At 48.5% G+C, this 21,102-nt stretch overlaps 5 protein-coding genes across 5 annotated transcripts; 4 read left to right on the top strand and 1 right to left on the bottom strand.

Moving 5' to 3' along the window:
- Positions 1-928: 928 nt before the first annotated feature.
- FPOAC1_000939 (uncharacterized protein) lies at positions 929-3,773 on the top strand (the record flags this gene model as incomplete). The annotated part of the gene is made up of 3 exons (XM_044845547.1): positions 929-1,159; positions 1,212-2,045; positions 2,274-3,773. 3 exons carry the CDS (start codon positions 929-931, stop codon positions 3,771-3,773), a joined length of 2,565 nt encoding a protein of 854 aa, XP_044711463.1.
- Positions 3,774-4,776: 1,003 nt separating this feature from the next.
- On the top strand, positions 4,777-7,452 carry FPOAC1_000938 (uncharacterized protein; the record flags this gene model as incomplete). Its single annotated transcript, XM_044845546.1, has 3 exons — positions 4,777-5,215; positions 5,265-5,495; positions 5,546-7,452. The coding sequence occupies 3 exons, from the start codon at positions 4,777-4,779 to the stop codon at positions 7,450-7,452; spliced, it is 2,577 nt and encodes an 858-aa protein (XP_044711462.1).
- A 4,026-nt stretch (positions 7,453-11,478) lies between these two features.
- FPOAC1_000937 (uncharacterized protein) lies at positions 11,479-13,065 on the top strand (the record flags this gene model as incomplete). The annotated part of the gene is made up of 1 exon (XM_044845545.1): positions 11,479-13,065. One exon carries the CDS (start codon positions 11,479-11,481, stop codon positions 13,063-13,065), a length of 1,587 nt encoding a protein of 528 aa, XP_044711461.1.
- Positions 13,066-13,895: 830 nt separating this feature from the next.
- On the bottom strand, positions 13,896-14,917 carry CYP3 (Peptidyl-prolyl cis-trans isomerase H; the record flags this gene model as incomplete). The annotated part of the gene is made up of 5 exons (XM_044845544.1): positions 13,896-14,096; positions 14,147-14,284; positions 14,344-14,489; positions 14,653-14,678; positions 14,880-14,917. The coding sequence occupies 5 exons, from the start codon at positions 14,915-14,917 to the stop codon at positions 13,896-13,898; spliced, it is 549 nt and encodes a 182-aa protein (XP_044711460.1).
- Positions 14,918-19,127: 4,210 nt separating this feature from the next.
- On the top strand, positions 19,128-20,560 carry FPOAC1_000935 (uncharacterized protein; the record flags this gene model as incomplete). The annotated part of the gene is made up of 2 exons (XM_044845543.1): positions 19,128-19,336; positions 19,426-20,560. 2 exons carry the CDS (start codon positions 19,128-19,130, stop codon positions 20,558-20,560), a joined length of 1,344 nt encoding a protein of 447 aa, XP_044711459.1.
- Positions 20,561-21,102: the final 542 nt, after the last annotated feature.

Genomic DNA, 21,102 nt, shown 5'->3' with positions numbered 1-21,102 from the left:
ACCTTTGAACCTGAACGAATATCACCCATAAGGAATCTATCTCCATTCCCAAGATATCCCATGTGCAGTATAATGCTTCACAATATCGAACAGCTGCTAGCACCAGAAGAAACACAGAATCGACCATTGCAAAGGAACATCTCCAAGCTCATCAGTAACTTGGATATTTGTCACGGCCAAGTAATGAAATAATAGTGAATTAGAGATATATAAGAGAATGAAACTCCAAAGAAACATCATGGGAGGCAGAAGCCACTTGATTCCAGCATGACCCCTTGGCATTCAGTATGTAGGTCTTGGGTGGAAGGTGAGTCTTGGAGGCGAAAACATTCCCGCCCTCAGCATTCTTGAGTATATGCAACCAAAGAAAGACTGCATGAGAAGTGTCTTTTGATTCGGTATATGCATCTATAGCTGTCCTTCTGCATCATTATAAGCAGGCATTGATTTGGATGAAATTTTACGATGCGGCAGAATTCTGCCCAATTCAAAGTGAAATATTTGGCCCTTGAGGGATATCCTTTTATAGATGAATGATAAATTTGATATAATACAGGATATAACACTCCTTAGTCTCCTGAACCAACCTGCTTTCATCAAAATTGCAGTGTTATTGTGGCGTTTGACTTGTTCGCTGGAATTTCTCCCATCTCTAATGCTGTGGGCGGTGAAGCAAAACGTCTGCTTGTAGAAGCATCCTAGAAGCTGGACAGGATAGTGGGGTTGGGACTGTTAGAAAATCCGAACGCACGGGCCAACTTCGGGTCCCAACCTCGGACAATAAGAGTGTGGTAGAGAACTTTTTTTTTTTTCCTCTTCTCCCTTCTTAAAGAGCTTACGTTCTTGAAAAATGACTTCACGCGTCAAACTCCCCCGGTGAACCACCATTCACCAGTGATTTGATCTATCAAAAAACAATCACATAACAATGGCTTCATCAAGAATATTCATCCGGGGATTGCCCCCTAATATTTCAGAAGCTGACTTTCGGAAACACTTCTCCGCCCAGGGTCGCGAGATTACCGATGTCAAGCTGATTCCCCAAAGACGCATTGGCTATGTGGGCTACAAGACATCCGAAGATGCCTCCAAGGCAGTCAAGTATTTCAACAAGTCTTACATTCGTATGTCCAAGATCGCCGTGGAGACTGCTAGACCCGTGAGTTATTCCTCCTACATGTCTCGACTTCTCAATACTGATGGAATGCTAGATCTCAGACCCCGCCCTCAACAGAGCCCAGAGCGCCGCGCATTCCAAACCTGCATCGCAACCATCCACCACGATCAAGGGCAAGGAGCAGTCGGCTGAGAAAGACTCTGACTCGACCTTGAGGAAGCGCAAGCGAGATGAGCCCCAAGCTGCTGCGGACCCCAAGCTACGCGAATTCCTTCACGTAATGAAGGAAGGTAGGGAGGGCGCTGTCGACGATGGTGTCCATGGTGGTCTCGGTGATGGAGTTGCCGCTGTAGCTGCTACCGCCGTTCCTGAAGAAGAGAGCGACGACGAGTACGAGCAAATCCCTGCTCGGAAAGAGAAGCAGCGCAGAATCGAATCTCCATCGAAGCCTCTTGTCTCTGAGACTTTGCCATCGCATCTAAAAGAAGCAAAGCCAGTCTCTGATATGCAGGATAAAGCACCTGCAGCTGACGAACTAGTGGAGTCTGCAGATGCGGCAAAGCCCAACCCGGAAAAGCAGGAGGTTGTTGCCGAGGATGACGATTGGCTTCGTTCACGCACAAACCGACTGCTGGACCTTGTTGATCCCGATGATCTGGAACGAACGCCTGTGCAAGGGCCTTCAGCAACTGAGACCGATCATGCACAGGGAGACGACGCAATGGAAATCACTCCAGCCGACCCGCCAACAGCGGATGACGTGCAGGTGGTTGAACCAGCACCTGAGGGCACAGGGGGTGAACCGGCAAAGGACGACTCACTTCAGGCGATCCGTCGAACATCTCGACTTTTTGTCAGAAATTTGCCCTACAGCGCCACCGAGGATGATCTTCGGGAAAGCTTTGAGCAGTTCGGAACAGTTGAAGAGGTATGTTTCTACTTGATTTTCCTTTTTTTTTTTTTTTTTTTTTTTTTTACGCAAAACCCTGCAACGTGATGAACCTCAGATAGGGACAGCTTATACTTCGGTATTTGATGAGAACCTTGAGACGAATATTTTAGTAGATGCTTCGATTAGCTGAATTGTTGCCAATTTCACTGCATTACTTGAGGATTGTACTAGTCTGAACATCAGCTAACAGTTGTCGGTTACTAGGTTCATCTCCCCGTCAGCAACTCAGGCACCAGCAAGGGGTTTGCCCTGGTCTTGTTTGCTGAGCCCTCAGGAGCGGTTGAAGCATTCCAAGCCATGGATGGGGCGACGTTTCAGGGGCGTATCATTCACATCATTCCTGCCAGTGCTAGGAGAGACACAGTTTTGGACGAGTTTACACTCTCCAAACTCCCTCTCAAGAAACAAAATATGATCCGCAAGAAACAGGAAGCATCCACAAACACCTTCAACTGGAATGCGCTATATATGAGCCAGGATGCCGTCAACGCATCAGTTGCCAACCGTCTTGGTGTTTCAAAATCAGAACTCCTCGACCCTACCTCGGCCGATGCTGCTGTAAAGCAGGCAATCGCGGAGACAAGCGTCATTCAAGAGACCAAATCCTATTTTACCGCTAATGGCGTGGACCTCGAGGCTTTCAAATCAAAGAAGCGGGGCGACACGGCCATTTTGGTAAAGAACTTTCCTTATGGGACTACGATCGACGAGCTCCGTAAACTTTTTGAGGAGTCCGGGCCTGTATTGAGAGTTTTGATGCCACCAAGTGGTACCATAGCTATTGTCCAATTCTCTCAGCCCAATTACGCTAAATCTGCTTTTGGGAACCTTGCATATCGCCGGATTGGCGATAGCGTTCTCTTTTTGGAAAAAGCGCCAAGTGACATCTTCAGAGGCGGCGACCAACTAGACCAAGCCGTGTCGCTAAAAGATCGACAGGCTCCGACAGTCCAAAACCTTAGTGTGAATGACTTGCTGTCACGCGGCGATAAGCCGGAAGAGTTGGAAACAACCTCACTGTTTGTGCGAAATTTAAACTTCAGCACTTCGACGCCTAAGCTCGCAGAAACTTTCCAGTCCCTGGACGGATTCGTCTCGGCCAGGGTCAAGACCAAGATGGACCCAAAGAAGCCAGGGCAGACGCTTAGCATGGGCTTCGGCTTTGTGGAGTTCAGAACCAAGAGCCAAGCACAGGCTGCCCTCAAGGTCATGGATGGCCATGTCCTTGATGATCACGCACTCGCTGTGAAGGCATCGCACAAGGGTCACGACGCAGCCGAGGAGAGACGTCGCGAGGACAAGGCTAAGAAGTCTGCTGGGCAACGTACCAAGATCATCATCAAGAACTTGCCTTTCCAGACGACCAAGAAGGACATCAGGTCTCTCTTTGGAACCTATGGCCAGCTCAGGTCTGTACGCCTCCCCAAGAAAGCCGACTACACCCCGAGGGGTTTTGCTTTTGCAGACTTTGTCACTCCCCGCGAAGCCGAGAACGCGCTAAATTCGTTGAGGGACACCCACTTGCTGGGTCGCAAGCTTGTCTTGGACTTTGCTGAGGCAGACGCAGTTGATGCCGAGGAGGAGATTGCAAAGATGCAGAAGAAGGTTGGAGGACAAGTCAACAAGGTGGCTCTCCAGCAATTGACCGGCAAGGGAAGGAGCAGGGTCAATATTGGCAATGAAGACGAGGAGATGGATGCTTGAGCATGAAGGAGAAAACTATAGAGATACTATTTACCACCTCGATCCGATACAGAGGGTTGCGACAAGGCTGAGTGTTCCTGTTCCTGTGCCTGGACCTGATCCCGCACGCACGACTGGCCTCGTTCTTGACGAACCAGCAGCTCTACGCCGTTCTCCCTTGGCAAGGGTCATGGCCACTATAGAACGGATGGCATGCATTACTCGCAACGCTTATTCGGAGTGGCTTCGATCTGGCCTAGAGGTTCGTCAGAGAATTCATCGCCCTGGCAGGGAAAGTTGCGGATCCTCTTAATGTCTGATTCTAATCTTGAATACATACCTTTCCGTACCTTGCGCCGTTCGTTCTGAAGATGTCTCTGAGATCCCTCGATACACGCCCCTCCCTCCTCAGTCCCCTGATGATTGGCGATAGTTGTCGCGGCCCCGCCCTGACACTCCCTTGCATGCTAACGCCCTCGATCAGAGCTCTAAGCTGCCATGTGCTGGTGGCTTCTGCAAGCACTCACAATTGGCCGCCACTACTACCGATGTGAGTTTCCCTCCGGGCAAGGTCAGGTCGGTTCCCCGCCGATGGAGCTGGCTTTGGTGTTGGAGATGGAGACAAGGCGGCGCCCTTCCCACCCCCATACCATCCCATTACCGTACCCTCTTGGTGGATAGATGATGAATGGTTTGATGTTTAATCGGTTTGGAGTAGAGTTGACGAGGGGCGCCTCCGACCCTGGGCTCCGCAGACTATCTATGATATACTCCCCAGTCTTGGATTTATAGATGTTTATTAAATATCTCCTGGTGATTCTTCGTTCCAGTGCCTAAACACTCCTTTCTTCAGATGCATACATCTATCCCACCATTCCACGTCTTGAATTCCTTTCAACATTCTCATCATCTCTTGTCTACTCATTGTCTGCATTCGTAGACTCACAAACAGCATTTCAGCTGGGCCAAGTCTTCCTTCTGACCTCTGTTACTGGCATTCCTTTGCAAACACCAAACCGTCGCCATGTCTTCATCACTATACCACCCAAGACCGGTGTTGTCTTCACAGCGTTATACACCTTCACCAGACTATCTTCAAGATGCTCGACGAACATATCACAACAACAGCCGCCTACCACTACGGGAAACCGCCAACAATGCGCAATCACACAACTTCAACAGCATGGTTCCTTGCTATTCAAACCCAGTTGGCATCTCGCCTTCAGTGCCAGTCAGCCTTCCAGCTCCCATGATCCCCTCACAATCATTCGAGTGCCTCTACCGCGTACCTACACCAAGAAACCAACCTCGCTTCCAACAAAGAAGACCCCGAAATGGTGTCAACCCTCTCTACTTCTGGCCTGCTTTCCGCCAGTATCGTAACCGACAAGCACACAAGGACACCCAAAAGGATAAGGGTGGTGTTTGGAGGAGACCTGAGCTTGAAGATGCCTTTGTTGACTGTAAGTACCCGACAAAACTCCTCAACCGACTTTTACTAACGATCGTTAGCTGTTCTTCTCATGCCTCATATGGGCCGTCGCAAGTTCTCAATGGGAGGAAAGCTACATGGGCGCAACATGCTTATCAGCGAATACATCTTCACAATATGTGTTGCCATTCTTGGCAGCAAGGAGATTTTCCGAATCGACAACAGCAACGACAGCATTGAGCAGATGGGACGCAAGCAGGTCTCAAGCCATATGCAAGTTGTCAAGAAGTTCTTCGAGGATTTGCGATGCTGTAAGTCAATTACCTCCTCACTTATATGAGGCCTCAGCTGATGTTTTTAGTCCACTTCCTTTTCCCTGCTGAGGAGAAGAAGGAGCCTGGCTCCACAAACTCGGAGGACTACTATGACGAGGAGGAACAAGAATCCTTCAAGTCCAATCCCGTTCTCACTGCTCTTGCCGAGGGCCGAGTACCTGATGTCAAGCCCAACTATGAATACTTCTCACAACTTCTGGCTCTCCAGTCTCTGATCTCAGTCCGGCCCAAGACAGCAGAGGTCTATGTCTCTTCTTCTGAGGTCAAGTTCAGAGATGAGATTGCTTACGACGCACAAGACACTCCTCTGGACGCTGAGTCCTTCCCTCATCTTAACAAGTACAACAACTGTGATGACAGCCCAAGTGTACTCGGCAAGGATGTGCTACTTCACGAGTACACCCGATCTCTGGATCGAACCACTTCTGCCTGTGTCAAGACGGTTACCCGCCGATGGCAGAAGGATGCGCCCGAGATCTACGAGACTCTCGATCTCCCCACTCGCGATGAGGAGTGTTTGCTTCTCGAGATGTGCGCAACTCTTGAGTTGCATGAGCATGCTCGCTTCCCTTCTGGGTCTGAGCTCACCGGCTTTGTTGAGGTGGCAATCACAAACCCCAACCTCCAAAACCACCGTTGGAAGTGTGTAACCCGCCTCACTCGACCGTCTGAGCTTCACAGTGATGACAAGAAGTCAAGCGTATACACCAACGAGACCGGCATCCACCGCCGAGGCTGCAGCGATTCCAAGCCTGACTGTGACTGCCACTCTCGACCTCGTCAGGATATCCATGTTCCCTTCCCCGCCGTTGAGTGGGCTAGCATCTTGAGTATGGCTGTTCAATATCCTGATGTTGAGCACCAGCGCAAGAAGGAAAAGCGCACCAAGGCTGATGATCGTAAGAATCTCGACCGTGCTGGTAGCAAGCGCAAGCGCTCTGAGGATGACGGCGATGCCGCTTCTTGGGCTCGCCGTGATCTCACCGGCAGCGACCTCATCTGCAAGGTGGCCATGTACCAAGAGCTTTGGTCGTGCGCCCCCGACTCGAACCGATGGGTTCGACAGGGCATTGTGTTCTGGCGATTCAACACAACCAACCAATGGTACAAGTACAACCCAGTTTTCAAGCCCGCTGGTACCTCATGGCGATGGTTGACTGTCAATGACCCCATGTCCCGTTACCACCAGCAAAAGGCTCTTGTCTACCCTTCTGCCTCCATGTCACGAGATTCTATCATGTCGCCTACTCCTTCAATCAATCAACACATGACAGCAGCGATGAACGAGACCTTTAGCTCTGCATGGGATCCTAGCGTGAGTCTGGCCCAAGTGCCAAGTGTCGCCGCAACAAACAATGGACTTACACTATTCGAGTCCTTTTCTGGTGGACTCGCTACACCTCCACCAACCGCGGGTCTACAAGGGTCGTACCCAGGAAGCTTTGACCACGGTATGCCTCCAAGCACAGGTGTTGGCTTCATCCCATCCACATGCAGCACAGCGGGCGAGAGCCATCCAGTCACTGGTCATGGACACAGTCACAGCCAGGCGGCTTACTACGACGCGCAGACAACACTGGCAGATCTCAAGCCTGTCATGTCTACTGTCAACCCTTTCCAGAGCCCAGCAACAACATCAGGACTGGATCTATCAAGCTCTCTTGTGTATGATAATTCAGAGTGCGACACTGGCCTTCAAGGTTGGGACATGCCGGCGTTGGATGGGTGGTCTACAGGTACAGGCAGCGGATCAGAATGGGGATCTCACCACAAGGTCGAGCCCAGCAGTGATCAGACATCTCTATGGTCGCAATCACAATGGGCACACATGGCGGGTGACCGTGATGGCAGTCCTCGACCAATGAAGCGAAGACGAGGAGATGCCATTGGCAGCCATATACCACCAACAATGACAGCAGCAGGAGGATGGTGAACGGTAATACAAAAATAGCGAAGCATTGATGAGATGGAATGAAGCATTTACGCGGTCAACGTCATAATAATCATGTCTGGGTATTGGGGTCGGCGTTTAGGAGCAACTATGGGATTTGTTTTCGGTTATGGCAATAATACCAAGTTCGTACCAGGTACGACATGCATATAGTTTGGTAGTTTATTCAAGATTCAAGAATCAAAAGAGATTAATTAGCCTATTTCTCGATATTAGTTTCGACCTTGACTATGATGTGTGATGTCCGCTTGATTCATCCGTTTTCGGGAGTGGTTGCTCGTTTCAGTGAAATTCCTATCATGAGATGACGTCTCAGATATATTATCATCATATCAAGAATAGGCTATAGAAAGGTTTGGCTTTAAGTTCAAGTTTAACAGGTCCTTGGCAGATCACTACATCATTAGACGGGCACTAAAGCAAGGGACTGTGACGACATTCCCATCGAAAACAGGCACCTGGAGGATCGACAAGATGAAGGTTTAGATGTCGAAATGGAACCTAGTGCATCTACACCTCGATCCACTTGGATCAAGTAAAGACTATCGGAGATGAGAGGGAGAGGGTGCGAGGAAATAGAAACGCTTTTCATAGTATTCCCTTGGACAGGGAAGAGAATTTATAACCCCAACCCAGATGGTCATTGCAAAAGACATTATCGTTAGGGAAAAAGCAAATATTGCGGAAGCTAAACTTGGAGAAACCGAAAGGAGTAATAGAGAGACATTGAAGGGGAGAAAGATTTGGGGAAGTGAGACATTGAGAGAAGCCATTGAAGAAAACAGATGGAACAGCCACGCCCTCGGACACGTGAGATATCGTCTGCGAGTTAGTTGCAAGTTGTAACTCGGTAAAGTAATGAGGATGAAGTGCTGCTGAAAAGATGAGGCATTTCTTCAACTGGAATTGATAAACAGGGGTTTGACGTAGCAAGTTTTGTTTATAATAAAACGAGAGCTTGAAGGAACAAAGAGGGCGTGTTGGGAAAAGAAGAAGTCAAGGGAGGGGTGTACTGAGGGATGAATATTACTAAGTCTGAAGGGGTGCGCGAGTATTGAATATTCATACGATAGATTCGTGGAGTTTCTGAATGTGAAGGAGGTTTACTAAGGGTTATTTTTGAAAATTCAATATTTATTTGCAGGAGTTGGAGATGTTAGTTTATATCTGCCTTCTGTCCCTGATGGTGTTGAAGAATTCTATGGTGGATATTTATTGAAAGGCATGTTTTGGCGAGAGGACCCAACCGGGTGAACGCTTGTTGATAGACAAAGAGAATATCGATTAGTGATACAATCCCTAGTTGAATGAAGCGGTCAAAGATTTTGTATCTCATATAGTTTGTTGCCACACGTGTGGTGGTTCTGTACAACAAAGTACAAGATAGAAAGAGTGAACACAACAAACGGGTCAAAGACGAAACGCTCCATGACATGATAAAATGATCCAGTAAAATACTCTATGGTCATGAGTTCAAAGACTGATCAGACCAGGGTTGAACATGAGATTCTTCCAAGATATTGTATTCTGGTGGAGTTATTATGGGCGCTTGATCAAACATGCTCGTCAATGCATCGATAAAATGGAAATTCATGAGATGAGGATGCGACCGTAGAGTTGACCTTGTGGGACGATGACGACGACAGTTCTTGACCGACAAGTATCAAAGAGGAAGACGATTAAAAGAAAAGGGAAAAAGAGAGAGAGAAGAAGAGAAAAAAAGGAAGAGAAAAAAGAGAATGTTGTAGTTTCAAACACCAAGATAAGATGCAGTAGGCTGCATAGTACCTGCCCTAACTCGCGTCTAAAATTGATCCAAGTTGAAAAGGAAGCTACACTTCTGGTCCTCACTGACGCCTTCCTCATAGAATAAGCGCAAATAGACATACCTACCTATGCTGCGCCCGCCTTAGTAGGTACCTACCTAGGTAGGTATAATTGGTGAGGCCGTAGACAAGGCCACAAGGCCACGACGGTAGGCCCCAGGCGACCAAACCATTTTATTTATTGTTCTTTCTTTTCTCTCTCTTTCTTCTAAACCTGGTCAATTTAGTGAACCTCAGCGAACCAAAGCCCCTGTCAGATCCCTGTATTCGATCAATTTAACATCAAGCCACAGCCAATTGACTTTAGACCCGCTATGGCGCGCTTGCAACCGTCGCCAGCCAATTTCCTTAGACGCCCGAATCTTGTGGGCGCCAACCGAGCAACGACATCCAATCCTTTGGACTTTACAACTCGTTGTTTCATGCTATTTCCAGTTGTTCTCAACGATGCCGTTGCAGGCATTGTTTGAAGAGTTCTAGACCTCAACCCAACCCCTGCTCGACTCTATTTTCTCTCAATTGGGTCCCGTCACTCTGGTCAGCCAACCACCGAAGAGCTGTGAGTCTTTTTTGAGACGTGTTGGCGGAAATATTTGCCTGATACTCTATGACCAGTCAGGCGGCTATCAAGATCCTAGCTCCGAAACACGGGAAAACATTTTCTCTATTGTGGGAGACATTGTATCTCTCTTGAACAAGGATCTGAAGTATCAATATCCTTGCACAAACAGATTCAAGATCTTAAACTGTCCTATCCAATTCGATTGTGAGACTGCTGCTGTACCCCCTCGAGCGCTTCCCCAGACGAAACTGCGACAGAATGTAGCCAAGCTCTTGTTTCTGTTTCCGTTTCCTTTCCACTGTTGGGAAAAGTAACGTTGGCGCGGTTAAGTTTAATGGCACACATGTATGAGCTGCCATCATCCTTTACCCGCGATATAGCTCGATACGATGAGATGAACTAGCTCATGCTACGCCAAGCTACACTCATACTCGACATGTCCTTAGCCGCGCCTTGTCCTCCCATGTCCCTGTCCCTGTCCCCTGTCCATGTCTTTATCGTGCCTTGCATGTTGAAATGTTGCGGCTTTCTTTCCCGTCTCCATTTGTACGAGGCCAGTTTCCTCGACCGTTGCCATGCTGTTCAACGATAGGTCCTCAGTCCACTTGGAGATGGGGGATGGTTATCTATACCTTGCGTCCCAGATCTCGTGTTTCTACCTAAAAGATCTCATGTTTCGTTCTCCGGGTGTCTGCTTGTCATTCTTTGTCTGATTGTCGTGCATTACTTGTCCCACTTGTGTTCTTGATTGCCTAACTCTCGTGCAATCACTTCATTACCACTCGTCCTCCCATCCTCTCCGCTCTGAGCCATTGCTATCCGTTCGCTGTCGTGCTCTCTTGGTTTGTTAGAGATTCTCTTTCTGAGCCTTGACACACATCACCCGTTGTTCGTGACTCACGAACACCAAATATGCTGAACTAGAGCCAGCGGTATACAACCTTTTCTTTCTTTTCCTTTGTCACATCTTGCTTCTCTTCTTCTTTCTCCTCCTCTTTTACATTGAACAAACCCTTTGTTTCTTTTCCTTGTGTCGCCCTCCTTTACTTGAATATCAGCAGGACTGACTCAATTATCAACACACCTGCGCCGGCCGGAGGATCTTTACCACACCACAACCGATCACTCCTTCAGCTACATACAACATTAAAGGCAAACAAACCAATCACTATTGATTGCAATAGTTTCAGACCCTTTGATTGCAAGTTTGTCATCTTCATTGCTGGTCAGTATTCAGGCACTATTTGTTGCCTAGCGACTAGCCCTGCTCACACAGCTTGCCAGTGTTCGCCAGCTGCCAGCCGAATCTCAAAGAAAAAGGGCACTGCCTGTTCACTGTTCAACCCGCATAACAATTGTTTTTTCTTTCCTATTCACAATAAACAATACAACAGCAACTGCGAAAATCGAACGTGACAGGCTTCGCCTTTCTCTCACTCCTTTGCGCATAAATTGCGACGCATTCATTCTCTCTCTCCCCGAGTCAACTCTTCTATAACAACACTCCTTTTCAAAATCATTATTTGAAATTCACTTCGACACAAATCAGCTTCGATTACCTTGCAATCTACGATTACAAAACATCAATAAAGACTATCAACAACGAGAACAACAATCGACATGAAATTCATCGACGCCTCTGCCCTTGCTCTTGCGGCAAGCACCCTCATTTCACCAGCTTCGGCTCACTCTTGGGTTGAGTATGCCTCCAAACTCGCTCGAAATGGTACCATGATTGGTAAGATGGGTTATCCTCGTGGCTTCGTCCCTCGCGATTCCACCAACCCTCCTTTTGCGGACTCGATCCCCCAGAACATTTTGCCCCAGGCAGGCCAATCCGCTTACTCTGGCCAAGAGATTCTGAACAAGTACAAGCTTGAGCAGAACCCTCAGTTCCCCATGCTTGAAGCCGCTGCTGGTGACTACATTGCTATTATGCATCTCGAGAATGGCCACACCACTCTTCCCGAGAACCAGCCCAACAAGCCCAGGAACCGTGGCACTATCTACTTCTACGGCACCACCGAGCCTAAAAACGAGGAGAAGCTTTTCGATGTTCACCTCCGCTGGAACAAAGAGGGCACTGGTGGTGACAAGCGTGGCAAGCTCATCTCCACTCGCAACTATGACGACGGTCAGTGCTATCAACCTAACAATGGTCAACTCAGCACTGGACGCTCCGCCGAACTCAAGCCCAAGGGCGCCGTCCACGAAAAGGAACTCGCCTGCCAATCTGACCTGAAGCTTCCCAGTGATCTCAAGGCTGGCGATATCTACACCATCTACTGGTACTGGGACTGGCCTGACCTGAACAGCGACAACATTGACATGGAAGCCACCAAGAATGGCAAGTTCCCCTGGGCCGGAACTTTCATGCGTGGAGAGAAAGACCCCAACGGCTTCACCATGGACGCTATTGCGCGCAACGAGAGTTACTCGAGCGTCCTTGACATCAAGATCACTGGCGCCGCAGGTGTAGCTGCTAAGGATCAAAACATTCTTGAATACGTCGACAATCAGAACGTTTACTCTGCCGGTATCGAGGAGCAGATGAAGTCCAACTTTCAAGTCGACGTTGATGGCGGCAAGGGTGACGACATGCCTGCTCCTTCGTCTCCTTCATCCCCTTCGTCTCCTGCTGGCCCTACTGGCCCTACTGGCCCTACTGCTACCGCACCTGTTGATGGAGGAGCTGGAAGTGGCGGCGATGTCGCTACAGTGACCGTCACAGCGACTGTCAAGCCTTCTCCCATCATCAGCACCGTATATGTCACTGTTCCTTCCGAGTCTCTTACTGGAGTTGCTCCCGAACCAGTTGATGGTGAGACCAGCACCAAGACCATCACTACTACCGCTCTTGTCACCAAAAGCAAGAACCCATCTGATGCTGTGCCTACCCCGCCTACTGCCTCGACTGTCTATGAGACTCTCTATACTACGCGGCCCAAGGAACAGCCCACTGGAGGTGATCAGCCGCAACAGCCGCAGCCCTCCACGGTCTTCAAGACCATCGTCACACATATAAATACACCCTCATCTAGCGGAGAGCCCAACGCTCCTCCCGCTCAACCCACGTTACCCGGCGGTCAGTTCCGCGAAGACCCTCCTGCCGATGGAGGTGCTCCGGCTAAGACCCAGAGCGATGGCCCTCCCATCCCCACGCCATTCCTCCGCCGCCGCCAGAACTGGGTTCTTGGCAACTTTTAGGTTGCCCAACCTTGCAACCCCTTGACTCCAATATCCAGCCAAGGGGCACCGTTTCCTTCGTCTTTTCTTCACGGTATATATAGACGGTATGTGTTTTCCTCATCTCCACAAGATGCAGGCAAAGGATCAACACACAACAAAAAAGGGGCGCCGGTCGCATTCAACGGCGTTGGATATACAGGGCATGATACCACTTGAATTTGTATGCCCGCTACTTACTCCTCCACCCTTTCCTTCTTTTCTTACGTCTATGGGCGTCGGGGAGAGGAAAGGGGGAGTGAGAAGTGGCGGCGCAGTCTTTCGTTACGGCACGGACATGTGTACATGATTTACGCAGCACGGAGCATTTGCTTTTGTCTTTTTTTCTGGTTTGGGAGCATTTCGAGGGTAGGGAACGGGATCTACGAAACGACAAAGTTCGATTGAGATAAAATTCCAAAATAGTTCGTCACGATTCTTGTGTGCCTTTCGTAAAGTGAAACATGTTTGCTGTGCTCTTGTGATTGTGTTTGACGATGGGATGTACTCATTTCAGCAGTCGGTTGATACGTACAACAAGATAATGAACGCAACTCTGAAACATTGTGCTCTTGATTCATTGCCGTGGCCCACGTTGCATATAATGTGAATCGTGTGCAAGTGTAACATGACACAAAAGGTGAAAAACACCGACCGAATAAGGGGCACATGGAGATTTGTATTCGCGACGGGTATCTAAACTGTTCCAGATCTCGGCCTCCCAATTCACTCGATCGCGCTCCTGTGGTCTCGTATCTCCCTTCCCAGAGACATTTTGTAGTAGTCAAGAAGTCACACCATATGCGGTTCACCTACATCTCACCACACTGGGAGATGACCACGTCGAGGTTCGGCACATCCTTGCCGCGGTAGCCAGTCTTTGTAGCCTCCATCTTCTTGACCACGTCCATGCCTTCAAAGACCTTTCCAAAGACAACGTGCTTGTTATCGAGAAAGGGTGTGGGGACAGTGGTGATGAAGAATTGAGATCCGTTGGTGTTGGGTCCGGCATTCTACGACGTATTAGCATGAACATTAAGGATAATGGGGGAAAGATACTTACAGCCATGGAGAGAAGACCGGGCTGATCATGCTTTAGCGTAAAGTTCTCATCCTCGAAAGACTTGAAGCCCCAGATGCATGTCGATCCAGTACCGTCGCCGTTGAGAAAGTCACCACCTTGACACATAAAGTTGGGAATCTACGAGACGATAAGCTTTTGATGTTTCACAAGCCAGAGATGAGAGGGACAGAACGTACTATGCGGTGGAACTTGGAGCCCTTGTAGCCCTGAGGACGACCTACGGGGTTCTTGCTCTCGCCAGTGCAAAACTGGCGGAAGTTCTCTGCTGTTTTGGGGACAACATCCTTGAAGAGTTCAAAGGTGATGCGGCCAAGGGGTTCACCTGAGTGTGTCAGTAAGAAGGGATACTACAAGTTATTTCATGGGAGTGGTGGGAGACAATGTGAATGTGTTTATCATAAGACGAATACATTCATGTCACTGGGAATGGCTTCACTTCTGGAGTGATGGTATGCTCCGGAGTCGGAGAGGACTCGGTTACTAACCTCCAATGGTGATGTCAAAAAACACACTGTAAACAAAAACAACTATTAGTACACACTCTCTCTATCTCTCATTGGGGGAGCTGACTCGAAACCAAGTGGTTGTCTCTCCTCACTCCACCTCGAACGAAAGTACTGGGGTAGAGTAGAGTAGAGCGAGCAGAGCAGAGCAGAATCGAAGCACCGCCACTTTGTTGTGAGGGGTTGGAAGACGGGGTTGGTTAACTCACAGGGGATTTCCAGACTCGGGGAGTTTTGTAGGAGGCATTTTTGAGGTACTAGATTTGTGCTTTCTTGTCAGTGGTGAGTCTCTAGTGTTGCATAAGATGGATTGTACTTACAGTGTTCTTGTGTCTGTTTGTTTCTAGACTGTGGAAACGCAACGATTTTGGCGTGGGGCAGACACTACAAGAAACTTTAACCTACCTAAATCGGAAGACCGACGTGGAGAACCGAGGAAAGACTCTGGTTGGCTAATTTTCAGTCAATTGATCAATCGAGAAATTATTTATTATTATCACGATTTTCTGGAATTATTTGTTGTTGTTTTTATGAATATGTATTGAATTCCCATCAAATGCACTTTTTTGTGAAAGACACAATCAATACTAATAACATGAAGATTTGTTAATGTCCTTGTGTTGATGGCATATCCCTCGGATCCAGATCTAACACCACCTCCTCCACTGGGTTACCCCATGCCCATTGATGGATGGATCATTAAATGCATCTCGACCAGGCCATCGATTCAGAAGCGGGGGTGGCACCTGGGGTTCAGACCAAGCCAGAAATGTCAGGTCAGGTCAGGTCAGGCCATCAGCTCGATGGAGCTATTGACTGTAGTCTGTAGGGCATTTGGAGTGTGCAGACATGGACAAGCCAAGACAAAAGCCAAGCGCAAAGAGACAGGATGGGAAAGGCGACGGAGATCTGGTGACGACGCTTCGAGAGACCAATAATAAGTCAACGGTCATGCTTCGCCTTCTTAGCTCGGAGTCTATTACTTGTTACTTTGCATTTCTGGTAACCAACAGTAATAATTCACAGGTGTGAGTTAGTGCACATGTCGTCGAAAGCTTCCGAAAGTCAGCTTATGAGCGTTGTGATGGTCGACAACGTCTGACTAAGAGTCTTGATACTACAAGAGTCAGGGTCCATCCGTGCTCAGTCTATCATGAGAAAAGTCGGTAAATAGCGTCATGTTGACTCATTTTTCATACTGTCATGTCTATGATGCCGACCATGAGGCGAATCATCAAAATGTTTGAGAGCCAAGACGACATAGCCTCGGCTTGAATGTCGACATCATAGATCAGGATAGGTATTTGTAATTCATGGTCAGCGTGGATGAGGAATTACAAGGGATATTGTACATGGTCTAGGTAGGTAGTGGTGTTGTCGACGACACTTCTTCCCTCCATTTCGGTAGTCGAGAAAGGAGACAATCATGGGAATTGCCGGGGTTCATATTGTAAAGGCAAGTAACTTTGACGATCTGACGTGGATCTTTTGTTCGAGGTCGTGTCTACTGAATAGGCGTATCTCAGTTAAAGACTCAGGCTGTCAGGCTCTTTTTTTCCAGGGTTTCAACGGCTGCGTCATAGCCCCATTGATATTCAATCGTTAAAGTGTAATACGATACCGGGTTTCACGGAACAGACGAATACGTAATCGCAAACTGTATATCACAGAAACAATAAACAACAACATGCTCAAACATAAAACAAAAATAACAACAAAAAAACTCACAACTAAAATCCCGTTGCAGCCGAACGTCCCGCAGATTCCGACTTGTTTGAGGCTCAAACCCCGCTGCCCTTTTCCTGTAGGTTGTCAGTTTCTGGTTAATGCAGTAAAGCAAGAGGCATTTAGGGAACCTAGCCTATCCAATCCAATCGCCACAGCCAAGATGATAGCTAGCGAGCCAAGGCCCACCACTGAGGACGGGGTGCAGCAGCGCTATACACTATCCCTGCCTCTAAAGATGCGCCATGAATCGACGCTAAGGAGCAGTGTGAGAGCTTAACTCTGGACACTGTAAGTACTTGACATCCATATGGATCCCCAACTATAACTCAGTGGAATCACTACCAGGATAATTGATCAATCTCTTGTTATGTGTTTCAGCGTCGCGTGAGGCCGCTTCAATAAAGACCACAAGGCCTAGACCTATTTATCTATCGCGAACGTGGCATTGTTTTGATTATTCAACTTGTAATCTGGCTGTCTGTGTCCTGAGACAGCTGTCAGATTAAAGCCTGTTTTAGAGGTTTGAGGATTCAAGCAAGGCACGGGCAAGAACCACTCGATTGACTGCTCTGTAGCACAATGACACAGCTCTATCACGTATTGCTGCTGCACAACTGCATGTGCATCGTCATTCTCTCTGAACTTTCTTCTTCTTGTTCTTCCAGTTCCCGGGTCCTGAAGAACTAATAAACGTTTATCCTGTTTTTCGGCTTCACCGTGACACTTGAGGCGCACAATATTCAACTCGATACGCAGCCTGTGAACCTTGGCAGCCACAGTCAAAAGCCAAGCTGTTTGGGAACACGTCCTCTCATACAGGCTGAAGCTGTGCCACTTGTCTAGACCCTTCAATGGACTTGACTAAGCGGAGAGCAGGCTGAACAAAGTCTCAGCTGTCAGCCGCAGCCCCTTTAATATCCAGGATGTGATACGATCAGAAATTTGCCCACATCCTTCACCTTTTCGCATTAATTTCTTCTTTTACCTATGACGATCGTAGTGGAGCGCTTCAAAGAAAGAAAGAAACCAGGAGCCGACTACGGGACGGGCTGAGACAGATTGAGTCGGCGACATGTGGAGACGTTTCGGTGAGAAGCGCTTCGTCGAGACCCGATTCACCTATTGGACCTCAGGGAAAGCAAAAGATTAAGCGTAAATAAATAAACAAAACATTACAACGTCAGTAGAACTCTCATGTCAAACGGTGTAATCCGATTGCCCGGAGTATTGCGCATATGGTAACTCTTGAAAGTAAAATTCCACACATAGTTACAACTTCAACACTTGAAGCCGGCTGACGGTTAAAGTAAACTAACAAAAATGAAACCGTAAATGTGAAATAAGTCACATCAGTCTAATAGTACCAAACTCCTGGGCCTTGGCCTGATCTAACCTGGTATTCCCGTTCGTCCCGTCTCTCAAACCTGCCTGGCCCTGTTCTTTTGCAACAAACCGCAAAAGAAACCCCTGGTCTTATCATAAACTCTTTTGTCCTCATCGACTTTTAACTCTGGCTCTTGTGATTCAAAACTCCACTGCGCTTTGTCCATGGATCGATCCTAGCCGCCTGTCCCTCACCCCGCGGACTGCGCCACGACCGTCAGTGATGGACGCATAGGCAGGTAGTGAATACGCCCGAGAATACGGCACAAAAAGAGGTTCAATACGCTCAGTTGTATCCGTATCAGGAGGACATTAAGCGGATAGGCCCGTTGTTCTCAAAACGCTCTGATCCGTCACGATATCTGAAAAGTTCTTCATAAAACAACTCAAATCTCCATTGTCCATTCATTTGCTCATTGCACCGTCTCCTAGTCGTTCAAAGACTTGGAACAAACAAACACGTTCTCAGAGTATTTGATTAGCATACACAGCATCTCTTCCCTCGTTCAAAGTGACTCGAAACTCATCATCTATTATCACGATATCTATCAAAAGGTCTCGCAATCACCTAGACGGGTCGCCTTTCCGAGCCAACCACCCACCCGCCCAACCTCGCATGCTCGCAGCACAGTTCACCATCTCACCACACCACTTGGTCGTGATTATTCCAGCCACAGACAAATCCCTGTCAAGCCTCGACGCGACGCTCTAGTTAATTGGGAGCGACCTACCTCTTTCAGGTTGCTCTATCCACTAGCTCCAGGTCGTCCAGGGCCTCTCTAGCATTCTCCAGCCTGTTGTGTCCCTCTATCGCTCCGTTGCTATCGCAAAGGTACCATCTCACAGTGTTCATTACGGCTCCAACTCCACACTCTACAAAGACACGGCCAATCAAATTCTATCGCTAGCCCCCGGCCCGGTTTCGCTCGCCCCGTTCCCCCATTCCTCTGTGCTCCTTCCTGCTCTTTTTATCCTTTGCGCGGCCACTTTCGCACCTGCCGTTGGATCTGTCTCTTCTCTTGCCTTGTCCTGCCACTCCACCTCTCCGCCCTCCGCCGGCTATTCTCACCTCATCAAACAAATACTCGCTCAGGATCGAGTATTCTCCCTCTTCTTTTGTGAAAAGAGGAGGAAACCAACCAAAAACGCCCTTTTCAAACTCAAAAAGGGCGATTGCATCAAGATTGGCAATTTCTGATATAATTGCCTTTTTATTCGACGCCGCCCTTCAACCGCAAGAGTTTGTTCTTGAACGGCTCATGGTACCCGCACGGTAGCCCGCGACTTAATTCGAGCCAGACTTTCCACTGCTCAAGATATAATTTGGCCGTTGCCTAACGTTGAAAATGGTCGCCGTTGGCCAGATATTGACTGAGGTCTCTCATGTCATGATTCGCGCTGCCGCCGCCGAAGATCCTTCGTCGACAACCTCTCAAGCTGCTGCTGAGACGACAACCGATAACAGCCAAGACAGGAAAGACAATGGCGGCGGGTCAAACTCGCCACTGCTTTTCTTTGTCGCTTTAGGTTTTGGTGTCGTCTTTACAAACTTATGGTGAGAACTTGTTTACGCTTACATGCCCAACCTCGCCTGCGCAGCGATGGCTGGTCATGTCTTGAAACGGCTCTAACAACCCATCTCAGGATTATCGTTGGTGTTAAATACTGCTTCCGATACAATGCTCGAAATCGACAAATGCGAATGAACGAGGATGGCGAGCCTATGCCTCTCGAAAACATGCCTCGACCTCATCGTAGACGTCGTGAGAAGAAGCTGATGACCATGGACGAGGTCAACGACAAGTTCCCGATGATGAAGTACAAGGCATGGGTCTCTGAGCGTGCAAAGGACGGTCTTCCTACCAACGGCGGCGTTTCTGCACCACCCACTCGGCCTAACAGTATTCGAGAGGCGGACGGGATTGTACCAGACTTTTCCGCAAAGGTGCGCGACTCGACTGATGGACCACTGGCCGACAACGTACCCAAAACGAATGCACAGCCAGAGACGACAGGTACCAACAACACCACTGAAACTCAAGCACCCGAGATTTCCATCGCGACCGCAGCTGCTGAGGCCGAAAAATCCAAGGAGGCACCCAAGACGACAGCTGATGCTCAGACTTCAAACGAACAGCCCGCCAACAATCAACGACTTCATCGAGTCTCTAGCGAGGAAACAGATGATGACGACGATCACATCGACGGTGCACTACCACCTGAATGTCTCGAAAACCCCGGTGATACATGTGCTATCTGCATTGATACACTTGAGGATGACGACGATGTTCGCGGATTGACTTGTGGACATGCTTTCCACGCCGTTTGTGTCGATCCCTGGCTGACCAGTCGACGAGCCTGTTGTCCACTCTGCAAGGCCGATTATTATGTTCCCAAACCTCGCCCAGCTCCCGATGTCAACAACGAAGCTGGCGCGAACAACGGCTCCAGCTTTGATCCTCGAAACAACCCAGTCTTTGGCATGCCCGCCGCTCTTCGCTCTGCCTGGATTAGAGGTTCTCGTAATGACAGGAATGAAACACCAGCCCTCACTAGTCGTCGACGCAGAACAGGTGACGTTCCGGCTGGGCAGGATCCTGCTCAACAGACTGAGCAGACCCAGCAAACAGCAGAAGTTACTCAGGCATCAAACGGTGGTGTTCTCTCCTCCATGCGAGGCGCTCTACGATTTGGTCGAAGACGACAACCACAAGAGAATTCTGAAGCTCTAACACCATCACAACTTGAAGCGGCAAACCGCACGCCAGCCGCCACATAAACCTGTGTATCACATTTTTCATTCTTACATAACGACACGAATTTTTTAGCGATGGTTTTCTCTCATTCCTTCCTGGCAACTACGCTGCTGGGCACAACCGTCTTGAATCTTGACATTATAAAGGAATTGATTTTTGACGACACGGCATTTGATTTACACCGCATGATATACACGTGGAGCGACAGTAGGTGTATAAGTAAGTGGTAGAGAGTGAGGACGTATAACGCTCGGTGAGCTATATATACCCCCTGATGACGATGGTGTCTAAGGTCGCGATCGTGGGTCATATGATATGCCTAGCGGAGGCGAGGGCAGTGCACGCTGCTCAAAGTGAGGATTTACTGGTACTCTTGGAATTGTCTCTTTTAAGACAAGTATTGTATTTGCATTGGGCTAGAAAACATGGCTTTCAGCTGGGACCGGAGCGGCGGAGTTTGCATGGTTTTGGGAGTTCCATAGCTAGATGGTACAAAATATAATTGTTCCGTCCATACGCTTGCATTATGATTAAATGTGACTTGCAAATACCATGCTGATTCTAG

Source organism: Fusarium poae, chromosome 1, assembly GCF_019609905.1.
Source record: "Fusarium poae strain DAOMC 252244 chromosome 1, whole genome shotgun sequence".
In the NCBI taxonomy this organism is placed as follows: domain Eukaryota; kingdom Fungi; phylum Ascomycota; class Sordariomycetes; order Hypocreales; family Nectriaceae; genus Fusarium; species Fusarium poae.
This window is presented reverse-complemented; position numbering and strand designations above follow the sequence as displayed.